The sequence below is a fragment of the Somniosus microcephalus genome, chromosome 17 (assembly GCF_052327205.1).
Source record: "Somniosus microcephalus isolate GS21.2 chromosome 17, FLI_Smic_1.0, whole genome shotgun sequence".
Classification (NCBI taxonomy): domain Eukaryota; kingdom Metazoa; phylum Chordata; class Chondrichthyes; order Squaliformes; family Somniosidae; genus Somniosus; species Somniosus microcephalus.
Window position 1 is genome coordinate 60,679,722 of NC_141003.1, and position 24,209 is coordinate 60,703,930.

Here is a 24,209-nt window from a genome sequence, read left to right on the forward strand (position 1 = left end):
AGAAAATACAAATCAGAAAAGATTAATTCATCAATTCTCTTACTGTACAACCCCTTTAAAGCAATTGTGATATTGGGAGACGGAAGGAAAGAGAGAGTGCTGTGCATCAAGGTGATCCCTGAAATTCCTCATGCAGATGAGTTCCTACTCGGGCATGCCGCCTAGGGATGTGCTGACTGGGGGCAGGCATTTCTCCATTGGGAAAAGCAGAGTGGTGCCATCCACTGCTAGCTTTTTATATAGAAAGGGATTGGCAGAGACCTCGCAGGGAGTTTGTCCCTTCAGCTGGATAGTGGCTTGTAGAGCCATAGGAAAGTAAAATCGAATATAAGTAGCTTTCATTGCCCCTCGTATCTAAATGTGGTATCAGTAGATGAATACATTTGTTGGTGGAAATACAGAATGGTGAAGGAATTGAAAGTAAAGTTCTTATGCTTTTCAGGTTACACTTAATATTCCTTTCACTTCCAACCTTTAGGAAGTCATTCTAAATTTTCTGTTGTGCGGTGATTAGCTTAAATGTCAAGGCTACTTTCTAATCTGTTAAAACAAAGACATTTATTGGTTTGAGGATCTCAAAGTTTAAGACTTGCCTCATCTCTATCCCAGTCAGTCTCATTAACTTCAGGTTTGCTTTTCCCCCTCTGCTTTTTTTTCTTTCTTTTCAGAAAACCAGCATCTGCTACCTGTCCTTTCCAGATTCCTACTCGGGTAAGAAACCTACTCGGATGGGGCATACTTTCCCCCTTGGCTTTTGTAGTGAGCTGTACGCGTGCAGATCATTCTATTCCATCCAGCAACATAGTCAATCCTGGCCTTTTTACTGCTGTTTATTACTATTCTCTTTTCAGAGGTCCTTGAATTAAGGACAGGTTTGAGAAGAAAGCAGGAGATTATATAAATCAGTGCAAGGAAGGCTTAAGTCCAACACAGGCAAGAATAATATCTTCATGTGCTAAATCTTTTCTGTTTCTGGGTTTTCAGTATCAGCACCTACTGCTCTTCCATTTAAATTTACAAAATTTCCAATATGTTCTTGGAATGTTGATGATGCTGGCAAGCCTGCATTTAATTGCTCATCTCTAGTTGCCCTGAGGTGGTGGCGGTGGGCCGCCTTCTTGAATTGCTACAGTTCTTGTGGTGATGGTGCTTCCATAATGGTGTTAGGTCAGGAATTCCAGGATATTTCATGTGTTAATCCTGCGATACCATAGACTATGACATTGTAAAGTGAGCTATTCTCAGGTTTACTATTTAACACTTGGAGTGTACAGGCTGAAATTTTAGAAACTAAGAAAAGACCCAGAGTTGCTGGCAGAAACAGCGATTCACGGGTCTCTGATCACTCTGGCTCTCTCCCACGGTCTTGTCCGCACCTGGGTGTCACTGGAGAGGGAACGTGCCGTGTTCATCGATACGCTCAAGGCCTTCTTTGACTGTGGGTACCGCAGGACATACACTGTTTAATTGATGAGGATAATATTATGATTTAACTTCTCTTGGTTTGATTGAACCTTATGTTCAGGTTACTATATTAGCAGTGCTTCCTCAGATGAGCGGGTGCTTGTAGAGCTGTTTTTCTGGTTAGTGACACTGGGCAACCCAGTGCCACTCTTATTGGTCTAATCAAAATAGGCATGTCTTTGGGAATATGAGACAGCAGTTGATGTCAGTAACTGAATGAGAGAACTAAGGAAGGAAATAGCAAATTAAAGAGAATGAGGGAGGAAGAGGGAATGAGAGATAGGGAGAGGGTATAATTAATGTTTCAAGTCACTAGTTGGACACAAAGCATGACCAGTCAGACTGATGAGCGAAGCTTCAAATTGAGTTGTAGTTACAGTGAGACTATCAATGAGTGTACTATTATAATGTATAGTTAAAAAGTACTGCTGTTTGTTCATGTACATTTTTTCCTGGCTTTTGAACTTTGAAGGATTGGCCACCCTTTACTACAGTGTTATGATTTGGTTCCCTAAAAGTTTTATTCATTGACCTCTAGAAGAAAAAAGAAACAACTTGAACTTATTTAGCATCTTGCCTGTTCTGGAATTTTAAAAAGAATTTCAAAGTCAATAAATTACTTTTGAAGTGCACACTGTTGTTATGTAAGTAAATGGGGCAGCTAATTTGCATACAACAACATCCCACAAATGAGGTAAATGACCAGATAATCAGTTTTCGGTGACGTTGGTTGAATGTTGGCCAGGACACTGGGAGAACGTCCCGCTTTTCAAACAGTGCCATGGGATCTTTTACATCCATTCGATAAGAGTTTGTTTTAATGTACTATCCGCAAGGCTGCGCCTTTGGCAATGCAGCACTCCCTCAATACTGCAGTGAAGGGTCAGCCTGGATATGCTCATGTGCTCAAATCCCTCTTTGGCCTGGTCTCTCTCTCTCTCTCTCTCTCTCTGCAAACTCATCAATCCTACCCTCTCCTGCACCCTTCAGTCCTCAGACATTGGCCTTTTGTGTACCCCTTCCCATCACTTCACCCTGTAATTGGTGGCAGAACCTTCAGGCACCTTAGCCCTCCTCTATGGAACTCCTTTACTCATGCTGCTAATCTCTGCTTCTATGGTTCAATGTCTATTTCCCAGTGTATTTCAATTTTTCAAGCACTTTGGGATGCTTTTTGTCTTGTAGGCTTTACATAAATGCAAGCTGTGTTTGTTATTGCTGCAGGTTGCCTTGGAGATACACAATTCAGCTTTCGAATTAGACAGTCAGTGGGGCGCAAACTATCCATGAATGGAGAGGAAGCGAAGTACAATCGAGATGCTCCAGTTGTTCTTCAGGTATGTTTTAGAGTCAACTTGACACAAACGTAATATTTGAATCATCTATTTTTCAACAGCTAAAACCTCATATCAGCCAGTCCAAAAATAGATGTTAAAACATGTATTGACACAGTTCGGAATGATCTTGCACTATACTACCAGCTCTAGTCCAGAAACATTGTCCAAAATACAGTACATGAAACCCGGACTCTTAAATTTTTCCTCACAAATTGAAGGCTACTTTCTCCTTGTTAGATCCACTTGTTATGAATCATTATTATCTATTATACCCCTCTACCCCTGTGTACCTTCTACCACTTCTGCTCCCCCGCCCGCCCGCCGCCTGCTGGCCCCCTTTCCCCCGCCTACCATCAACCTCGTCTACCTTCTACCAATATAAATGCAAGTTTGTTCACTTTCCACTTAATCCAGTTCCAATTTGCCTATCCTTTCCCCATGGCCTTTCAATTTTTTTTCACAAATATTTATCCACTTTTTAAAATCCCCTCATGGCATCTCCCCTCCCTGTTTTTGTATTCTGTCACCTCCTCCAGCGCTACAGCTACATCTTGCACCCGGAACTCTCCATTCCTCTGACTCTGACCTTCTGCATCCTACTCCTTTTGCCCCACCATTGGTGGCCGTGCCTTCAGCCACCTCGCCCTCACTCTCTGAAATTCCTTCCCTAATACTCTGCCTCACTCTCCTCCTTGAAGACGCTCTGATCGAGCTTTTGATCACCTCCGACTATCTCATAAGAACATAAGAAATAGGAGCAGGAGTAGGTCATACCACCCCTCAAGCCTGCTGCGCCATTCAGTAAGTTCATGGCTGATCTTCGACCTCAACTCCACTTTCCCGCCCGATCCCCATATCCTTTGATTCCCCCAGCGTCCAAAAATCTATCTATCTCAGCCTTGAATATACTCAACATCCACAGCCCTCTTGGGTAGAGAATTCCAAAGATTCACAACCCTCTGAGTGAAGAAATTTCTCCTCATCTCAATCCTAAATGGTCACCCCTAGTTCTAGACACTCAACCAGGGGAAATAGCCTCTCAGCATCTACCCTGTCAAGCTCTTGAAGAATCTTGTATGTTTCAATGAGATCACCTCTTATTCTTTATAAAAGATGTAATAGCAGAGCACTTGGAAAGCAGTGACTGGATCGGACAAAGTCAACATGGATTTACAAAAGGTAAATCATGCTTGACTAATCTACTGGAATTTTTTGAGGATGTAACTGGTAAAATAGATAAGGGAGAACCAGTGGATGTGGTGTATTTGGACTTTCAGAAGACTTTCGATAAGGTCCCGCATAAGAGATTAGCGTGCAAAATTAAGACACATGGGATTGGGGGCAAGGTATTGACTTGGATAGAAAACTGGTTGGCGGACAGAAAGCAAAGAGTTGGAATAAACGGATCGTTTTCCGAGTGGCAGGCAGTGACTAGTGGGGACCGCAAGGATCGGTCCTAGGACCCCAGCTATTCACAATATATATTAATGATCTGGACGAGGGAATTGGATGTAATATCTCCAAATTTGCAGACGACACAAAGCTGGGTGGGAGGGTATGCTGTGAGGAGGATGTCGTGAAACTCCAGTACGATTTGGACAGGTTGGGTGATTGGGCAGAAACATGGCAAATGCACTATAATGTGGATAAATGTGAGGTTATCCACTTTGGTGGCAAAAGCAGGAAGGCAGATTATTATTTGAATGGCAATAGATTGGGAGAAGGGGAAGTGCAAAGAGACCTGGGTGTTCTTGTGCACCAGTCGCTGAAGGTAAGCATGCAGGTGCAGCAGGCGGTTAAGAAGGCAAATGGTATGTTGGCCTTCGTAGCAAGAGGGTTCGAGTACAAGAACGAGGATGTCTTGCTACAGTTGTACAGGGCCTTGGTGAGACCACACCTTGAGTATTGTGTGCAGTTTTGGTCGCCTTACCTGAGGAAGGACGTTCTTGCCATGGAAGGAGTGCAGCGAAGATTCACCAGGCTGTTACCTGGGATGGCAGGAATGACGTATGAGGAGAGATTGTGTCGATTGGGCTTATACTCACTGGAGTTTGGAAGATTGAGAGGGGATCTCATCGAAACCTATAAAATTCTGTCAGGCCTGGACAGACTAGATGCAGGAAGGATGTTTCTGATGGCCGGGGAGTCCAGAACCAGGGGTCATAGTCTAAGGATAAGGGGTAAGCCATTTAGGACTGAAATGAGGAGGAATTTCTTCACCCAGAGAGTGGTGGACCTGTGGAATTCTCTGCCACAGAGGGCGGTGGAGGCCAGTTCATTAAGTATATTCAAGAAAGAGTTGGATATATTTCTTAAGGCTAAAGGGATCAAGGGATATGGGGAGAAGGCAGGAGCAGGGTACTGAATTTGGATGATCAGCCATTATCTCATTGAATGGCCTACTCCTGCTCCTATCTTCTATGTTTCTATGTTTCTTCTAAACTCCAGAGAGTATAGGCTCAATCTCTCCTCAAATGGCAGCCCTCTCATCCCAGGAATCAGTCTAGTGAACCTTCCTTAGGTAAAGAGACCAAAACTGTACACAGCACTCTAGGTGTGGTCTTGCCAAAGCCCTATATAATTGCAGCAAGACTTCCTTACACTTGTACACCAACCCCCTTGCAATAAAGGCTAATATACCATTTGCCTTCCTAATTGCTTGCTGTATCTGCATGTTAATGTTCTGTGATTCGTGTACAAGGACACCCAAATCCCTTGGAATACCAACATTTGCTAGTCTCTCACCTTTTAAAAAGTATTCTGCGTTTCCATTCTTCACACTTTCCCACTTTATAATCCATCTGCCACCTTCTTGCTCAATCACTTCACCAGCCTCTTTATGTCTTCCTCACAGCTTACTTTCCCACCTAGCTTTGTATTGTCTGTAAACTTGGATATATTACACTCGGTCCCCTCATCCATGTCATTGATATAGATTGTAAATAGCTGAGGCCCAAGCACTGATCCTTGTGCCTATCTAATTGATGGAGTAAATAATAATTGAAGGTATTTGGCAAAAGAGCCTGAGATGAGATGAGAATATTTTTACGTAATGAGTTATTGTGATCTGGAATGCACTGCCTTAAAGGGTGGTGGAAGCAGATTCAATAGTAACTTTCAAAAGGGAATTGGATAAATACTTGAAAGGGAGAAAATTGCAGGGCTATGGTGAAAGAGCAGAGGAGTGGGATTAATTGGATAGCTCTTTCAAAGAGCTGGCACAAGCACGATGAGCCAAATGGCCGCCTTCTGTGCTGTAAGATTCTATATGTTTTGTATGTTAATACATTCAAATTATTTTTTCAGCGGGATCAAGCACATTATTATGGATTTGTTTACTTCCGACAAGTCAAGGATAGCACAATTAAACGAGGGTATTTTCAAAAGGTAATCTGTCTTGCTTATAATATGAAACTGTTTTATTTGTACATGGGTAGGAGTCAACAATTTAACAAGAACATTAAGTTTGAATAGTTGGCCTGCCTCACTACACTAATGAGAGATGATTGAGGGAAGAAAGATGGCAAGTTCTGTGATTTATTGGACTGCCTCGTTGAATTGGGGAGAAACCTTGGGCTCAGATCAACAACCTGCCTTACTGAACAATGTCAGGAAGCTATTTCTTTTAAATTTATTTATTATGCTACAACATAGAAGTGTGCAAACACTCAGGCTTGACATGAGTTCCTTGCACAGAAAGTGTACAATTGTCCTATAATGGAATCTGCAAAACCTCACCTAGATTTTCTGATTGGTAATGTACAATTTTGGGGCAGAAAGTGAGCATTACCAATTGAGAAATGGTGCAGAGATTTTCTGTGACAGCCACTAGTGATGCCGTGCCTGTGGAGGAGTTTGGCTGTAGTCAGCAAGCAACATAATTCTATCATGGTGTCCTTTGTAAATTGAAGCTTTTGTACTTCACAACAACAACTTATATTTACATAGCGCCTTTAACGTAATGAAACGTCCCAAGGTGCTTCACAGGAGCATTATCAAAAAAAAATTGACACTGAGCCATATCAGGAGATGTTGGGGCAGATGACCAAAAGCTTCGTCAAAGAGTTAGGCTTTAAGGAGCATCTTAAAGGAGGAAAGAGAAGTGGGGAGGTGGAGAAATTTAAGGAGGGAATTCCAGAGCTTAGGACCTAGACAGCTGACGGCATGACCACCAATGGTGGAGCAATTAAAATCGGGAATGTTCAAAAGGCCAGAATAGGCGGAGCGCAAAGGTCGAGGGGTATAATAGGGCTGGAGGAGATTAGAGATAAGGAGGGGCGAGGCCAAGGAGGGATTTGAAAACAAGGATGACAATTTTTAAATTGAGGCATTGCTTAACTGGGAGTCTGTAGGTCAGCGAGCACAGGGAAGATGAATGAGTGAGACTTGGTGTGAGCTACGACACGGGCGGCAGAGTTTTGGATGACCTCAGGTTTATGGAGGGTTGACCTAGGGAGGCCGGCCAGGAGTGTGTTGGAATAGTCAAATCTAGAGGTAATAAAGGCATGGATGAGGGTTTCGGCAGCAGATAGGTTGAGGCAAGGGCAGAGACAGGTGATATTACGAAGGTGGAAATGGCGGTATTAGTGATAGAATGGTTATGAGGTAGGAAGCACAATTTGTGATCAAATATGATACCAAGGTTGCGAACAGACTTGGCCAGCCTTAGACAGTTGCCAGGGAAAGGGAGTGAAGCAGTGGCAAGGGAATGGAGTTTGTGACGAGAACCAAAGACAATGGCTTCGGTCTTCCCGATATTTAATTGGAGGAAATTTCTACTCATCCAGTGCTGGATGTTGGACAAGCAGTCTGATAGTATAGAAACAGTGGAGGGTTCGAGAGAGGTGGAGGAGAGGTAGAGCTGGGTATCATCAGTGTACGTGTGAAAACTCACGCTGTGTCGCCGGATGATGTCACTGAGGGGCAGCATGTCATTGAGAAATAGGAGGGGCCAAGGATCGATCCTTGGGGGACACCAGAGGTGATGGTGCAGGAAAGAGAAGCAATTGCAGGTGATTCTGTGGCTACAGTTGGAAAGATAGGAATGGAACCAGGCAAGTGCAGCCCCATCCAGCTGTACGACGGTGGAGAGGCATTGGAGCAGAATTTTGTGGTCAACCCTGTCAAAGGCTGCAGACAGGTCAAGAAGGGATAGTTTACCTTTGTCGCAGTCAGTTATGATGTCATTTGTGACCTTTGTAATGTGAAGGAATAAGCCCTATAACCTATTCAGAAAAAGACACCATCTTATGAAAGAATTCTGGCCTTATTAAAACATGACAAACTGGGTTTGGAAATTTAGAAACCGAACGATGAAATATCTGTGAAAGCATTCTGGCTATTGAGGTAAGACAGTTGTTGATCCTGAATAAATAATCTTTATTGAAACAGAAGGTGAAGGACTACGATAGGCTGACCTTTTGGGGAAAAAAACAATGGTTCACCCTGGATAAGGTGTTCTAATTTAAACTTTGTAAAGATAACACATAAGATAAGGAACATCTGCCTTTGTAAAGATGACATAAAGTAAGGAACACCTGCCGTCACACCGTTTTTATATGGTAAACTTAGAACACCTAGAGATGAGACAAGATTCTGGCTAAAGTGGCAGTAAATGTTGCAGAGGTCAGCAAAAAAATGACTAGAGACAATTAGCTTGCATCAGCAGAAAACCTTAAAGGAAATGCCACTGGAAAAGGGTATAAATATTGAACTCTCTAATGGGATAACAGACTCGCTTTAATCGGGCAAAGCGATTCTCGACTTCAGACTCTTTGTACCTCGGGGATCAAAGGTATTTGATATTGATGGATATCCTGTATAGAGAACTTTAAGAACTGTCATACTGTAGCGAAGTTAAGACTTAAAAGTAAGATTCTCTGTTAATAAGATAGCATTTTTTCTCTTTTTAGAACAGTTAATGTTGCGATTGACTGATTCACCAACTGTAAATTGCATGTCGGTTCTTTAATAAATCTATATATTTTTAGAATTGTCTCACACAAGACTTCTGTATCAAAAACTCGCGACCTCAATCTCTGTACACTCTTTGGTAAGGAGTTGCAGAATTCTGAGGGAGTTTTCCGGACCCTCATAATATCTGGAACGTTACAGTCTAGCTAAACTTATTAAAAGCGCTATCTGGAGGACGGTAACATTCTCGGGTTGTTCCTTTCCTTTAGGGAGAGATAGCCCGGAACTTTAGACCCAATTAAGCATCTTTAGGATTCGGCTACCTCAAACTTTAGTTGAAAGTGAGCGTCTGAGAAATACGCTTGATCCGGGTTAGCCCTAAAGGGGCTAGGACTAGTAAAAATCCCTTCACGTAAGAGCCGTTACTGAGGCGGTGGCAGAAGCCTGATTAGAGGGATTCATACAAGGAGTTCTGGGAAAGATGGACACGGATATCATAATCATAATCATAATCAACTTTATTGTCATTGTTAGTGCACAAGTGCAGTACAACAAAATGTAGGCTTGCGGCTCCCGAGAGTGTACATTTAGATTAAGACATTTAAACATTCAACATACATTTGGCTTGTAATACATTAACATAAACACAACCATAATAAAGAGCATTGGCAGATGTGCAGGCTTTAGAGTTTATTTGTGGAGTTCAGTAGGATGACAGCCCTGGGAAAGAAGCTGTTCCTAAATCTGGTCGTACGGGTGCGAATGCATCTGTAGCGTCTCCCAGATGGCAGGAGGGCGAACAGACTGTGGCTGGGGTGGGTAGGGTCTTTGATGATGGACCGTGACCTCCGTAAACAGCGTTTCTGGTCTATGTGCTCTATGGTCGGTAGCCGGGTGCCGGTAATGCGTTGGGCAGTTTTGACTACCCGCTGCAGGGCTTCCCGGTCATAGTAGCTACAGCTGCCATACCATACTGTGATACAGTTCATCAGGATGCTCTCTATTGTGCAGTGGTAAAAGTTAGAGAGGATCAGGGGTGACAGGTGTGGTAAACCACTGTTATACCTGCCTGTATGAGTGTTTGTATTCCACTGTGTACATGTCTGTACATGCCTCGGCTGACTCCTCCCACGAGTCCAGGTATAAAGGTGACTGCTCCACAGTCCCTCTGTATTCTGGACTGGTCGACAACTCGAGGCACACCTTCATTCTCTTGTTAATAAAAGCCTGTTAGTTACTCGCTTAACCTCAGTCTTTTGAGTAATTGATAGCGCATCAACAGGTTACATCTCTTCAGCCTCCTTAGGAAATATAGGCGCTGTTGGGCCTTCTTCACCAGAGAGGAGGTATTGAGGGACCAGGAGAGGTCTTCCGTGATGTGGACTCCGAGGAACTTAAAGCTGTCCACCCTTTCCACCACAGCCCCATTGATGTGGATGGGGGTGTGACTTCCGCCTTTGGACTTCCTGAATTCCACAATGATTTCTTTGGTTTTCTTGATGTTAAGGGCCAGGTTGTTATCGGCGCACCACTTCACGAGATGCTGGACCTCCTCTCTGTAGGCTGACTCATCGTTGTTGGTGATCTGGCCTACTACCGTGGTATCATCCGCAAACTTGATGATGGTGTTGGAACCATGAACAGCCACACAGTCGTGGGTGAAGAGGGAGTAGAGGAGGGGGCTCAGCACACATCCTTGTGGGGCCCCCGTGTTCAGGGTCAGGGGGGGGGTGGAGGTGTGGTTACCTAATTTGACAGACTGGGGTCTGTTTGTTAGGAAGTCCAGGGTCCAGTTGCAGAGGGAAGTGTTCAGGCCAAGGGTGTGGAGTTTGGTGGCCAGCTTGTTGGGGACGATAGTGTTGAATGCTGAGCTGTAGTCTATGAACAGCATTCTGATGTAGGTCTCTTTACCATCTAAGTGATTCAGTGCAGAGTGTAGAGCAGTTGTGATTGCATCCTCCGTTGATCTGTTTGCACGATAGGCAAACTGGTGTTGGTCAAGAGAGGCGGGAACACTGGCTTTGATGTGAGCCAGGACCAGTCTCTCGAAACACTTCATTATGATGGGTGTGAGTGCGACAGGTCGATCGTCGTTCAGGCACGTCACAGCCGTTTGTTTTGGCACAGGAATAATGGTAGCGGTCTTGAAGCATGTAGGGACTACTGCCTGGGCCAATGACAGATTGAAGATGGTGGTGAAGACATCAGCCAGCTGATCAGCACATTCCTTGAGTACCCGTCCAGGGATGCTATCCGGTCCAGCAGCCTTTCGTGTGTTCACTCCGCGTAGAACACCCCTTACATCGGAGGTTGACAGAGTGAGCACCTGGTCTTCCGGGGGTGGCAAGGCTTTGGTAGCCGGCTCCCTGTTGTCCCTGTCGAAGCGAGCGTAGAAGTTGTTAAGCTCCTCCGAAAGGGAGGCATCGCTAACTGGGGGGCTGGTGTTTTTGCTCTTGTAGTCAGTGATATTAAAACACCTAATATGAACATATTAAAGAGCTTTGGAGAGGAAAGGGAGGTTGGAGATGGGGTGATAGTAAGGATGGAGGGGTCAAGGATTGTTTTCTTTCAGGGGAGTGGGTGATGATGGCAGATATGAAGGAAAGGGGGTCAGCACCCGAGGAGAGAGACTAGTTAACAATATCTGCTAACATGGGAGTCAGGAAGGGAAGTTGGGTGGTCAGCAATTTAGTAGGAATAGAGTCAAGAGAGCAGGAGGTCGGTCTCATTGACAAGATGAGACGTGCATTTCTGGTGGGGGATTTGATGGGTGCAGAACTAGGAGGCCACCTAATATGAATATTTTAATAATGTCCAGATGTATCTTTGAAGGTGGCAGGACAAGTTGTTAAGGCATATGAGTTCCTTGGCTTTATAAGTGGAGGCATAGGCCCCGATTTTCTGGCAGCCATCGGGCAGCTTTTCATGTGGCCGGGGGCCGAAAATCGCTGAAAAAACGGGTCGCGACCCCCTCCGCCTGATTCCCCGCCCCGTCCGACTTTCGGACTGCCGTTTCTCCGCGACCCGATTCAGTCCCGCCCGCCGCTGTCGGGACTGGCCGTCGGAACACGAATTACCACTTATTTCCATGTTTAAGCCGATTTTCAGGGGCCGTTGCGATTTTGTGGGGTTCCCCACGCTAAACACGCCTGCGGGGAACCCCGCTGATGAAACCTGGCATGAAGCTTGCCGGCTTGCTTGCTGTCAGCTGCAGGTCATTCGGGAAAGTTGCGATTTAAAGGGACAGCATTTGTTTGGTGAAGGACCTTGTTGCTGCAGGCTTGGGGCTACTTCTTCAAGGCTTAGGCACAGCTGTGGAATGTTGGAGCCTCACACACTTCTCCAATGTGATCTCCTGGGAAGCTCCTCTCGCCACCCTCACTCAGCGCTTCCTCATGGGAGGCATCTACGAGAAGCATGGGACGCCTTTTTTTCCTTCCCTTCTTGCCATTAGAGGATCTCCAGCAGCAGAGGCGGCAGCAGCAGAACCAGGAACAGCAGGATGAGCACCAGGTTGCTGCTCACTCACCTGAAGCTGCACAGGCCAGAAGGGGCCAGCGCTTGGAAGTGGCTTGAGAGCACCTTGCTGCGCTTTAGGGGGCCATGGGGACCCGTTTCTGCACTGGCAGTCCTACTCAGAAGGAATTCCATGAAGGTCTGGTTTCTCTGTTCAATAGATGGCCAACGCTGCTCAAGAGATGTCATTCTCTTATGAGCACTCACCATGTTTTCTGTACCCTGGCGAGTTATCTCCTCCATGGAGGTTGCCAACCTTTTCATGGTGATGCGTTCATGCGCCAATGACTCCACAAAGGCTCTGCTCATGGTCGCTATGGACTCCTCCATTCGCTCCACACTCGCAGCGACCCTGGAGACAAAACCTGCCAGAGACTCCTGCATCTGTGCATGGAGATCCATCACCTCTTCTCTTGCGGATGGACCCAGAGGCAGAGGGTCGACATGCAGCGCAGCTGAGCTGAGCTGGCAGAGTCCTGCGCCCTCCGACGAGGACTCTCCACTGCTGTCCCTGTCTCCAGAACCTGCTGAGGCTCAGTTGTGAGCTGTGAAGCACCAGGTGACAACACTACTCTATGTCCCGAAGGTGCCCCCGAGGTGTGAGTGTCTGCGCTGGTGCTGGGTGCGCTTACTTCTGCTGACGCTGCGCCCTCAGAGGTTGGAGCTTCCTCTGAGGAGTCTGGCTGCACAGCCTCTTCCTCCTCCACAGTGGGGACGGGGGCTCTGGATGGTCCTTTGGGGGAGTAGAGGAAGGAGTTAGAGATGTGATGCCAAGGTTACATGCACATTCGAGTTGACATCTGCTGACACCCGCATCCATGCAGCCTTGCTCTCAGTGGGAGGCCTCTTCCTGCCTGACCTAGCGAAGAGGACCTCCCTGTGGGCCCTAACCCCATCCAATAATACCTGCAGTGAAGCTTCGTCGAATTTGGAGGCAGCTCGGGGTCTGGCACTGGCCACAGCTGCTGCAGGCTCCTCTGCCATCCTGTTTGGAAGCCTTCAGAGGATGCAGTGCTTGCTATAGACCGTGAAAGCACCATGAATGATGACATCATACTGTGGGGCTTCCTGACTCGAAATGGACAATTAGCAAGGCTGCCCACATGCTGGGAATTAATTGGCCACTTGAGGGAAAATTGTGTGGAGCTGGCTGACACATTTTTTTGTGTGTCAGCACCCCACATTCGGGGGAATCCGACCATTTCCCACACAAGCCACAAAATCGGGCCCATAGAGTACAAAAGCAAGGAAATTATGCTAAACCCTTATAAATCACTGGTTAGGTTGTTACTCCACTTGTCTTTGAGGTAGCTCTGCTAATTTAGGCACCAGGAGGACTTTGCAGGGTCACCTGGGCTGAGATTGCCGAAGAGATATCCTGATCAAAGTTTGATCGTTGCCGGTAGGTCTGTCTGATCTTTTTTCCTATTATTGAACTTTGTGGTGATTGTTTACAGCATGAAGTGTCGAGCACGTGGTGTGGAGTTGGAGTCGTGTGACTGGCTTCCTTACCTGAAGGACATTAGTGAATAAGTTGGGTTTTTATGATAATCTGCCAGGTTTCTTAAATGGAAAGAAAATAATGTGCATGGAAAATGAAAGAAAGAGATCTGGATGTCCTGATTGACAATAAATTGAAGCTATTGCAACAGTGTTTGGTGGCAGTGAGTAAAGTAAATCAGATGTTGGGTTGTATGAAAAGGTCAATATTGAGCTCAAATAGTGAGGTTATCCTATGACCTCATAAATCATTGGTGCAACTGCACTGAGAATATTGTGTAAAAGAATATTGCAGCTATTGAAAGGATATAGAAGATTGATTGAGGGGATGGAGGGATTGAATTATGAGGAGGGAGTCTGTAAATTGGGCATGTCCGCAATGGAAAAGAGAAGATTGAGAGGTGATATGATTGCTGTTTTTAGGATTCTAAAGGGTCTAGATAATGTCGACCATGACTAACTGTTTCACCTTGTCCAGAACAGTAGAATCAGAGGACATGGCCTACCTTTGAAGGGGGGTAAATTCAAAACTAATCTGTGGAAACAATATTTCAATAAGCGAGTGGTCAATCTATGGAACAGGCTCCTCGGGAGACGGTGGAAGCAGTTAGTAGGTCTATATTAGTAAAAGGCAAGATTACCACTGATGTCAGGAAGCACTTTACTCAGAGTAACCAATGCCTAGATGGGGGTCTGGATAGAGTAGTGAAGGCTAAAATTCTAGAATCAAGAGGAAGCTAGAGGTTGTGATGGTGGTACTGTGGGTTTCAATGGAAGATGAGCCAAATAGCCTCCCTCATTCGTACTTTTCTTTGTGAAGAATGCTATGAAGTTTCTTCACAAATTTGTAAGACTATTTGTGAAACTCATCAATTTAAGTCTCCATTATTCAAACTGACATTGCATTCTATCGTTGAGCTTCTTAGTAGTACAGGAATTATCATGTTCCATAGACTGACAGTCTAAGAGTATATTTATCATATGTTACTCAATTTTTAGTGAATAAAAATGTAGTTCTTCTGATAGCTTAGTAGATATGCGGTAGAATTATGGAATCATACAGCACAGAAGAAGGCCATTTGGCCCATTGTGCATGTGCCGGCTCTCTGAAAGAGCTACCAATTGGTCCTACTCTCCTGCTCTTTTCCCCATAGCCCTGCATTCCCCCCCCCCTTTTTAAATAGAAATTCAATTCACTTTTGAAAGTTACAGTTGAATCTGCATCCACCACCCTTCAGGCAATGAATTCCAGAAAAAATTACTCAAAAACCCCCATGTTTATTGCATAATTTTAACTTATTAAATTGGTAATTTCTTCAAAAATTTGTTACAGTTGTCACACATCTTACCATACCAAATGCATGCTATGTCTAAACTATATCCTATTCCCTGTTAGAAAGTTTCTAATTGTTTTTCCACTGTCTATAATGTCAGTTTCTCTTCCCAATTTATCTAGCTAGTTCCCTTTTATGTGGTTGAAATTTGCTTTCTTCCAGTCCTTTTATCTTTAACTGTTCAATCGCCATATCAGTTTTTATATTGAGACTAATTATGTTTCAGTCACTATTTACCTAGAAGTTTCTCAATCTACTTGCCACACTTAATTCCCTAGAACACACCACCCTGACTTGGAAGTATATCGCCGATCCTTCATCGTCGCTGGGTCAAAATCTTGGAACTCCCTACCTAACAGCACTGTGGGAGTATCTTCACCACACGGACTGCAGCAGTTCAAGAAGGCTACCACATTCTTGAGGGCATTTAGGGATGGGCAATAAATGCTGGCCTTGCCAGCGATGCCCACATCCCATGAACAAATTTTAAAAAAACATCTGCAGCACTGAGCTAAAAACATGCTGATTTAGAATGCAATCCTGGATGCATTATAGAAACCCAACCTTTTTTGCCATTTACATTACTTTTGCCCCAAACTATCTTTGACTAATTAAAAAAAAATACCTCCCCCATTATTAGGGCACTGTTTGTGCATTTTCTCTAATTTGTCTGTGTATCTCTTCCTGTATCTCCTTTCCCCTATTCGGTGACGGTAATAAACTCAACAACAACTTGCATTTATATCGCACTTTTAACGTAGAAAAGTATCCCCAGGCACTTCAAAGAGGGGTAATCAAATAAAAATGGACACAGAGCCAAAGAAGGCAATATTGGGAGGGAGTGACCAAAGGTTTGGTCAAAAAGGTAGGTATTAAGGAGGGTTTTAAATGAGGACGGGGAGGTGGAAGGGTTTAGAGAGTGAATTCCAGAGCATGGGGCCAAGACTGCTGAAGGCATTGTGGGTTGGAGTGAGAACCAAGTAAGTGCTGTCCCACTGAGCTGGAAAATGGAGGAGGATTGTGTGGTCGACCATGTCAATCACTCTCCCCCTTCCCCCGGCAGGCGCTTGCTCCACAGTGCCATGGTATTTCTCGTGCTCACCTTCCTCTTCTGAGATATTGTCATCATCACAGGTATTCACTACAGGATACATGTTTGTCAAATTAACACATTCAGGATCCCTGCACTGCCTCCTGTCTCCTCTTTCTAGCATTGGGAGAAAGCCCAAATTGTAACATATGCCTCGCAAGGTACACAGTAGATCAGATGACAGCCTATTACATATTCCATTAATAACATTGGTAAGTTTTCAACAGAAAAAATTGTCATTTTCTTTGGCAGCTTATCAAGGAGCTGGTAACTTCCAATCGAATGGCATGAGTGGAAATACCTTGTTAACCAGTTACAGGCTAAAGATAACTACAGTATTTTACAAATTAAAAAGTAGAGAATATTGCAGGCACAAAGAAATATTGTGATACACACAGCTTAGAAAGTCCTCCAGCAGAATAGTCTTCTGTAATTCCAAAGATTTCCCCAAAGCATTCTGCTGCCCTGACATTTGCGTTCTTGGAATCTTGGCTCAATGTAATGGCAGTTTGTGATAGAGCTCGGGATTGAAACAAATGCAAGATCTGCAGCCGCAGCCTAGTTCATGTTCAATTTTCTTTGAAATGAAATTCCGAATGAATGTTGTTTTTTAAATTTGTTCTGAGGAGGTGGATGGCGCTGGCAAGGTCATATTTATTCCCTGTCTGTAGTTACTCTCGGAAAGTGGTGGTGGGCTACTGTCTTAAATCAGTGCAGTCCTTGTGATGGCATTTGGTAGTAAATTCTAGGGTTCTGACCCAGCAACAGCGGTATATGCACAAGTCAGGATGGTGTGTGACATGGATGAGAATTTCGAGGTAATGGGAGTTCCCATGAGGTTGCTGCACTTGTTTTCTCACTTGTAGAAGTCGCTGAGCTGAGAGGCGCTGTCATGATTGTAGCCATTCCATTCAAAGGTAATTCTTCTGATTACCAGATGGAGTGCACACAGCAGCAGTCAATACCTTACCCAAAATACAATACCACTAACATCAGAGACACATCATGCAAAGGTCAACATTTACAGACAATCCATCTTCTAAGAGATATTAATTAGAGCAAAAACAACTGACCATTGGGCAGGAACCTGCCGCCATCTGGTGTTTAAGAAGATACTGTACATAACGCAGTAAGTTAGGTTTCTTAAAAATAAACCAAGACCAGATAGAATTTTGATTTGCATTGTAATGTGCTTATTTCTGTTTTTTCCTCCAGTCGCTGGTGCTGATTTCTCGACTTCCTTTTGTGAACCTCTTCCATTCTCTGCTACAACTTGTTGCACCTGAATACTTTGAGAAGCTGGAGCCTTGTCTAGAGGCAGGTTAGAGCATTTCTGGGAATGTTACAATTATGACAAACCGCAAACTCAGAATATCCAACATAAAATTCGGGTGCCAGCCTTTCTAGGTCAGATTGTCTGTGTCCAGAACTTAGTATGTAGAAAATTTGCATGCCACCATTTTAAGTATCTACAGGCAAAATATCGTTTAGAAACTGGAAAAGATGATTAAGGCCTCAAAGCCAACCTTCTCACCAAATCCCTCAGTCCCTTTTCTCTGCAGAAATGCACCTAATTTCCTTTTGAACCCATTTATATTGCCCACTTTGATGGCCTTCTCTGCTAACTTCATCCACAACTCAATTGCATTTTGGGTGAAAAATTTAGCTTTGTCAATTTCTTCGTAATTCTGAAAACTTCAGCTGGACCACGTTCAAGTCTCTTCACTTCCAAAGAAAACAAGACCAACCAGTCCTCATAATTTAAATTCTTGATACAAAAGTAAAATACCGCGGATGCTGGCAATCTGAAATAAAAAGAGAAAATGCTGGAAATACTCAGCAGGTCAGGCAGTATCTGTGGAGAGAGAAATAAAGTTGAATTTTCAGGTCGATGAGCTTTCATCACAACTGGTAAATGTTCGAGATGGAACAGTTTTTAAGCAAGTACAGAGGCAAGGAAAGGGGAACCCTATCATGGCTCTGGGAGGGAGGAGAAGAGCTGAGGGCAGAAGTGCGGGAAATGGGACGGACATGGTCGAGGGCCCGGTCAACCATGGTGGAGGGGAATCCTCAGTTAAGGAAAAAGGAAGATATATCGGAAGCACTGGTGTGGAGGGTGGCATCATCCGAACAGATGCAATGGAGTTGGAGAAACTGGGAGAATGGAATAGAGTCCTTACAGGAAACGTTTCCAGTGAGGAGCTGGTCGCTTGCCATTTCAATTTTCCGTCCCACTCCCACTCTGACCCCTCTGTCCTTGCTCTCCTATAATGTTCCAATGAAGCTCAGTACAAGCCTGAGGAACAGCACCTCGTCTTTCGATTAGGCACTTTACAGCCTTCCGGACTTGAGATTGAATTCAACAATTCAACTGCTCCCATTTTTTTGGACAGCAGGTGCTGGTGATGGTTCTGTTGTTGCCATTTACAGCTCCTCTAGATTTATCTTTTGTTTCTTTACTTGTCCCATTACCACCCCCTTCTGCCTTGCACCATCATCCCTTTTGTCATTGAATCACTCCTGCCTTCCACCCTATCACAGACCTTTCCTTTTCTTCTCTTCCCCCCCTTTCTCTGCCTCTGTACTTGCTTAAAACCTGTTACGTCTCTAACTTTTGCCAGTTATGATGAAAGGTCAACCACCTGAAGCTCTGTTTCTCTCTCCACAGATGCTGCCTGACCTGCTGAGTTTATCCAGCATTTTCTCTCTTTATTTTTAATTCTTGATATCCAGAATCATCTTTGTTGCTTCCCCAAGTATCTTCTCAAGGGTAATAACATTCTTCCTATGGTTAGATGAACAGAATTGCAAACAGTACTCCAGATAGGAACAGGAGGCAGCCATTTAGCTCCTTGAGCCTTTTCCGCCATTTAATGAGATCATGGCTGAGCTGTACCTCAACTCCATTTATCCGACTTTGATCCTTATCCCTCAATACCCTTGCCCAACAAAAAACTATCGACCTCAGTTTTGAAAATTTCAATTGACCCAGAATTCATAGCCGTCTGGGGGAGCGAGTTCCAAATTTCCACTACCCTTTATGTGAAAAATTACATCTTGATTTCATTCCTGAATGACCAAGCTCTAATTTTAAGATTGTGCCCCCTGTTCTGAATTCCCCCAGCATAGGACATCGTTTCTCTCTATCTGCTCCATCAAATCCATTTATCATTTTAAACACCTCGATTAGATCACCCCTCAACCTTCTACACCAAGTTTATGCAACCTGTCCTCCTAATTTAACCCTTTAAGCCCTGGTATCATTCTGGTGAATCTGCCTCTACAATCCTTTACCCCTCCAAGGCCAATATATTCTTCCTAAGGCGCAGTGCCAAAACTGAACACAGTACTCCAGATGGGATCCGACCAAGGCTCTGTACAACTGAAGCATAACTTCCTCACTTTTGTATTTCAGTCCCCTTGAGATAAAGACCAGTATTCCATCAACTTTCCTGATTATTTTTTTGTACCTGTCCATTAGCTTTTAGTGATCTGTGCATATGGACACCCAAATCCCTTTGCTCCACCACAGTTCCTACTCTCTCGCCATTAAGAAAATATAACTACAGGAAACTTTGTGCTATCCGGCACCGACAGGACCGAGCTGTTGCCGTTCCCTCAAAACTGCCGGACAAACCAGCGTTAATGTTGAAGCATAGGGAGCTTTTCATCTCCGTATCTGGCAACAAACACTGTTGCTTAGCAACAGCTTCTAAACAGTCGGCCGTACCTTGGAAGCGTCTCTGTCGCTTAGCAACAGCTTCAGAGAGACATTGCAGAGCCTGACTGTTGGGGGAAAAAAAAGGCCACAAGAAGAAAAAAAAGCCACGAGAAGAAAAAAAACCTAACAAAATGGCTCCTGATTTTTGCCGGTGGCTCGAGCTTGCCGGACATTTAGCCTCCGGATAACACAAGGTTTCCTGTATTTGTCTTTCGTGCATCAACAGTGCTGACCTCACACTTCTCCACATTGAACTCCATCTGCCACAGCTTTGCCCACTTACTTAGCCTGTCTATGTCCTTGTAACTTTCAGCTTTCATTTACACAACTTGCTGTGTCTTCTACATTGGTGTCATTTTCAAACTTAAATATCCAAATCTATATTCCTTCATCCAAGTCATTTATTCTTTTGATAAAATGCTGACGCCCCAGTACAGATCCTTGGGGAATGTCTCTTGTCACATTCCACCAATCAGAACACATTCCCTTTATCCCTAGATTGTGCCTCCTACCTCCCAACTAATTACCAACCCATGTCACAAGGTTAGCTCCAATTTTGTGTGCTTTTATTTTCGTGGAACCTTATCAAATGTCTTCTGACAACCATATAGACAACATCCATAGACACCCCCGTGTCCACCAACTTCCCCATGATTGATGTTAAATTAACAGTTTTGAAGTTTCCTGGTTTCTCCCTCCCTTGTTTGTTAAATAATCCCCTTGACTTATTTTTAGATTTTCTTGTACGGCAGGTATTTTATTCTCTTCCTTCTCCGTGAAAATAGATAAAAGTATTAATTTAACAATGGAGCTGTATAAATCCTCACACAACAAAAACAAACTTTAGATTTGTTCTCTAAAGTGTAAAAGTCAACAATCTGGGCAGCAGAACTAGGGCTGATTGCAAGAAGTAGGTGCAATTTTGGGTGGAACAAAGTTTCCCTGATTTCTACCCTATTGAAGACTATTGTGCATGGGGTAGGGGAGTAGGCGCTTCTTGGGGCTACCCCTCTTAACGTTGCAGAGCAACTTTGGGCATGTCTGGGTGTTCCTCTGCAGAATTACAGGAAATCTGTCCAGATTCCCCCCTAATAGGCCCAGCAAGACTTATGCCTCCGAAACAGCAATGATGAAATACTGTAACCAAGTTGATCCTCTGTTCTCTGCGGGGATGCAAAAAGTATTTTCTGCACAATTTTCTTCTGCTTGAGCCGGGCTTTCTGTGTTCCCTCCTGGGGTTACAGCGTGCTGCTCTGGGATGGTTTTGTTGCACTGATACAAGTTGAGGCAGCAGCCCCAAATATTGAAATGACCCGTTCGTAAGATTTAATGGGGGAACAATTCGGTATCTTAGCACCTTCCGTTAGCGCCAGAAGATGCCACTAACGGGACGCTAGAGCATTATCGCCAGGGTGAGTTGAATCCAACGGCGCACACCAGATCCTGCCCCCCCTCCCCCCCCCATAGCGCTGCTGCTAAGCGTTATCATTGGGAACCTCAACGCCAGGTGGATCGTGACGTCCGTGAGTGTGCAACGCTCACTGGACGCCCGATCTGCAAAATTGATTGCCGCCACCTACCTTACTGCCTGGAGTAAACAGCGACGAGGAGAGCACAAAGTGGAAGGAAGCTGGCTCCAGGGACATTATTTAAAGGGATAATCTGTAATGAGTCGTAGCTGTAGGTTAGTGGCGTTTCAGTGCTTTCTTGTCAGCTTTACATAGTGCAACAGTCTCATTCCGTAATTTCAAGGTTATTTAGTATCGGGAGTGTTGTGGCATCTAAAAAGTAGCTACATTTATTCTTAAAAAAATCAAACTGCCACACTTGGTTACATTAATGAGGGCTGTACTGGCAGTCGCCCTCGCCCTCCAGGATCTACAGCGGAGGCAGTGAGAAAGACTGGAACATGAGGAGGAGAGCCATCAGGGCTCTCAACAGGAGGCCTTACCCTCTGAGGGTATTCCAAGATAATTTCTCCTACCTCCAATTAAGCGAGGAGTAGTGTATTCGAAGGCTCTGCTTCACCAAGGAGGTGGTCACAGAACTCTGCACCTCCTGCAACCACACCTCCATCCTCAGATCAGGGTGACCACAGCGCTCTCAGTGGCAATTAAGGTCACAGCCGCTTAATTTCTTCGCCAGCGGATCCTTCCAGTCTGCAACAGGAGACATAGCTAACATCTCGCAGTTCACCATCCATCGCTGCATCCAGGAGGTCACAGAGGCTCTCCAGTCGGAGAAGGGACTACATTTTCTTCCCCATCACCAGAGAGAAGCAGGACGAATGCGCATGTGGCTTTGGATAACGGAATTCCCCACGTGGCTTTGCAGGCACCACATACCAACCTGGAGATCTTCTGTAACTGCAAAGGCTACCACTCACTTAATGTGCAGTTGGTGTGCAACCACAGACAGCTAATCCTCAATGTCAATGCCCGCTTTCCTAGCAGCAGCCACATTGCCTTCATCCTGTGCCAGCACTCTTCCAGCCACCACGTCAAGCTCGGAGACAAGGGCTATCCGCTCTCCACCTGGCTCATGACTCCCCTCCGCAACCCCAACACTCCTGCCCAGCACTCATATAATGAGAGCCATGCTGCCACCAGAAACATCATTGAGCAGATCATCAGGTTGCTTGAGCAATGGTTCCGCTGCCTTGACCGCTTGGGAGGAGCCCTCCATTACTTGGCTGAGAGGATGTCCCATTTCGTGGTGGTCTGCTGCATGCTCCACAACTTGGCCATCATGAGGGCCCAGCCCTTGCCACCAGGGATTGCGGGACCACCTCAGGAGGAGGAGGAGGAACAGGAGTGAGGGAGGAGGCAGCCACTCAATCGGCCTTCCGGAAGGGCGGTCTGTGACTGCCTCATCAGACTGCGGTTTGAATGAATTAAACCCCAGATCCCTGTTGCTCACTACATCCCCTTCATTCCATCCCTGTCTTAGGCCATATCACAGCGCAAAGCTGAAATGAGACACACCACAAAATAATCCAAACTGAATTAATAAATTTATCAAACATCGGTAAACACATATTTACAACAAAAATATTAACTATTCACCCTTGTGCAATCCCTTAGTGCCTGTCGTTAATGTGCCTTTGCCTACTCTAGTGCTCCTATGAAGTATTGGCCCAGTGGCTGCAGCAGGGCTGGTGGAAGGCTGTCGAGTGTCCGTGCAGAAGACTTCAGATGGCCTTGCAGGACGCCTTCTACCACCTCTGGGCTTGGAAGGCCTGGCTGTAAACTGCACCACCTCAGCATGTCTAGACTGGCTGGATGACAGGCAGTGACAAGGGCAATGGCGGAGTGGCAGTGGTGGGAGCAGGAATGCTGTCATCCTGAGAGAACAGCAGGTTCCTGCTCCACTGACCCACTGCCACTCCTTCGGGCAGCCCCTCAGTATCCCTAGCAATCTGTTGGAGCACAGATTGCTGGCCTGCTGTGACACCATGAAAGCCCTGATCGACAGTGGTAGACCCAGCCACGATGGCAGCAGTCAGAGCTTGCGTGGCATCAAGCTGAGACTGCATGAGAGCAACCTGAGATTGGATGTCACCAAGCATAGACTGCATTACAGCACTAAGACGTTGCGTTGTTTCCGCCAGTGCTACAATGGAAGTTGCCAGATCGCCCATCACATGCGACATCAGGTCTGGGTTGCCACAGTCTCTCTGGGAGTCTACCATCATTTGCAGACTGGAAATGATGGACTCTATGGTGCGCACAGAGCCTTGTGCAATGTTGGAGGCTGACTCCTCCACGCTCCTTATCATTGCCGAGAGGCTCTCCATCACCCTTCTTCTAAACTCCTCCCCATCGAGGTCCTTATCTGAGTCCTGTGCAGCAGAACTTGCCCTCCAGGGAGCTGGCCCTCCAAGCTACCCTTTCCCCCCGGCCTTGCTGCAGCCCACTCATCTCCAGTGCCTCACCCTGTGCAGATCCCGCTACTATAAAGCCTCTAAAGAACACGAAGCGCCAGTACCTGAGCTGGTGCCTGCAGGTGAGATATGCAGTGACGTGGTGTGTTCTTCTTCCTCCTCTTCTCCCGCCTCGCTCTCTACAGTGGCCTCAGGGATAGGTTGCTCAGGTGCTTGCTCATTATCTGAAAACATAAAGGCACAAGAGTCGGGTTAAGGTGGGGGCAGGAAGGGAGAAATGCATGCATACAGTAGGATTAGCTAGTTTTCTACCTGACAGTCATAAATCTCCTCCTTTCTGTTTTATTTTAACCTCTATTTCCTTTGTCATCCAGGGAGCTCTAGCTTTGGATACCCTACCTTTCCTCCTTTTGGAAAGATGCTTGGTTTGTACCCGAACTATCTCCACCTT

At 45.2% G+C, this 24,209-nt stretch overlaps 1 protein-coding gene across 9 annotated transcripts in view; it reads left to right on the forward strand.

Moving 5' to 3' along the window:
- Positions 1-24,209, forward strand: part of dennd6b (DENN/MADD domain containing 6B) — a 157,244-nt gene that overhangs the window by 44,273 nt on the left and 88,762 nt on the right. For 7 of the 9 annotated variants that reach the window (XM_086010496.1, XM_086010499.1, XM_086010494.1 and 4 more), the window contains 4 exons: positions 669-711; positions 2,689-2,801; positions 6,108-6,188; positions 17,370-17,475. In XM_086010496.1, the coding sequence (XP_085866622.1) occupies positions 2,751-2,801; positions 6,108-6,188; positions 17,370-17,475 (238 nt within the window). In that variant the 5' untranslated portion in view covers positions 669-711; positions 2,689-2,750. The remainder of the gene's footprint in view (positions 1-668; positions 712-2,688; positions 2,802-6,107; positions 6,189-17,369; positions 17,476-24,209) is intronic. The other 2 variants (XM_086010498.1, XM_086010497.1) reach the window with 1 other exon arrangement.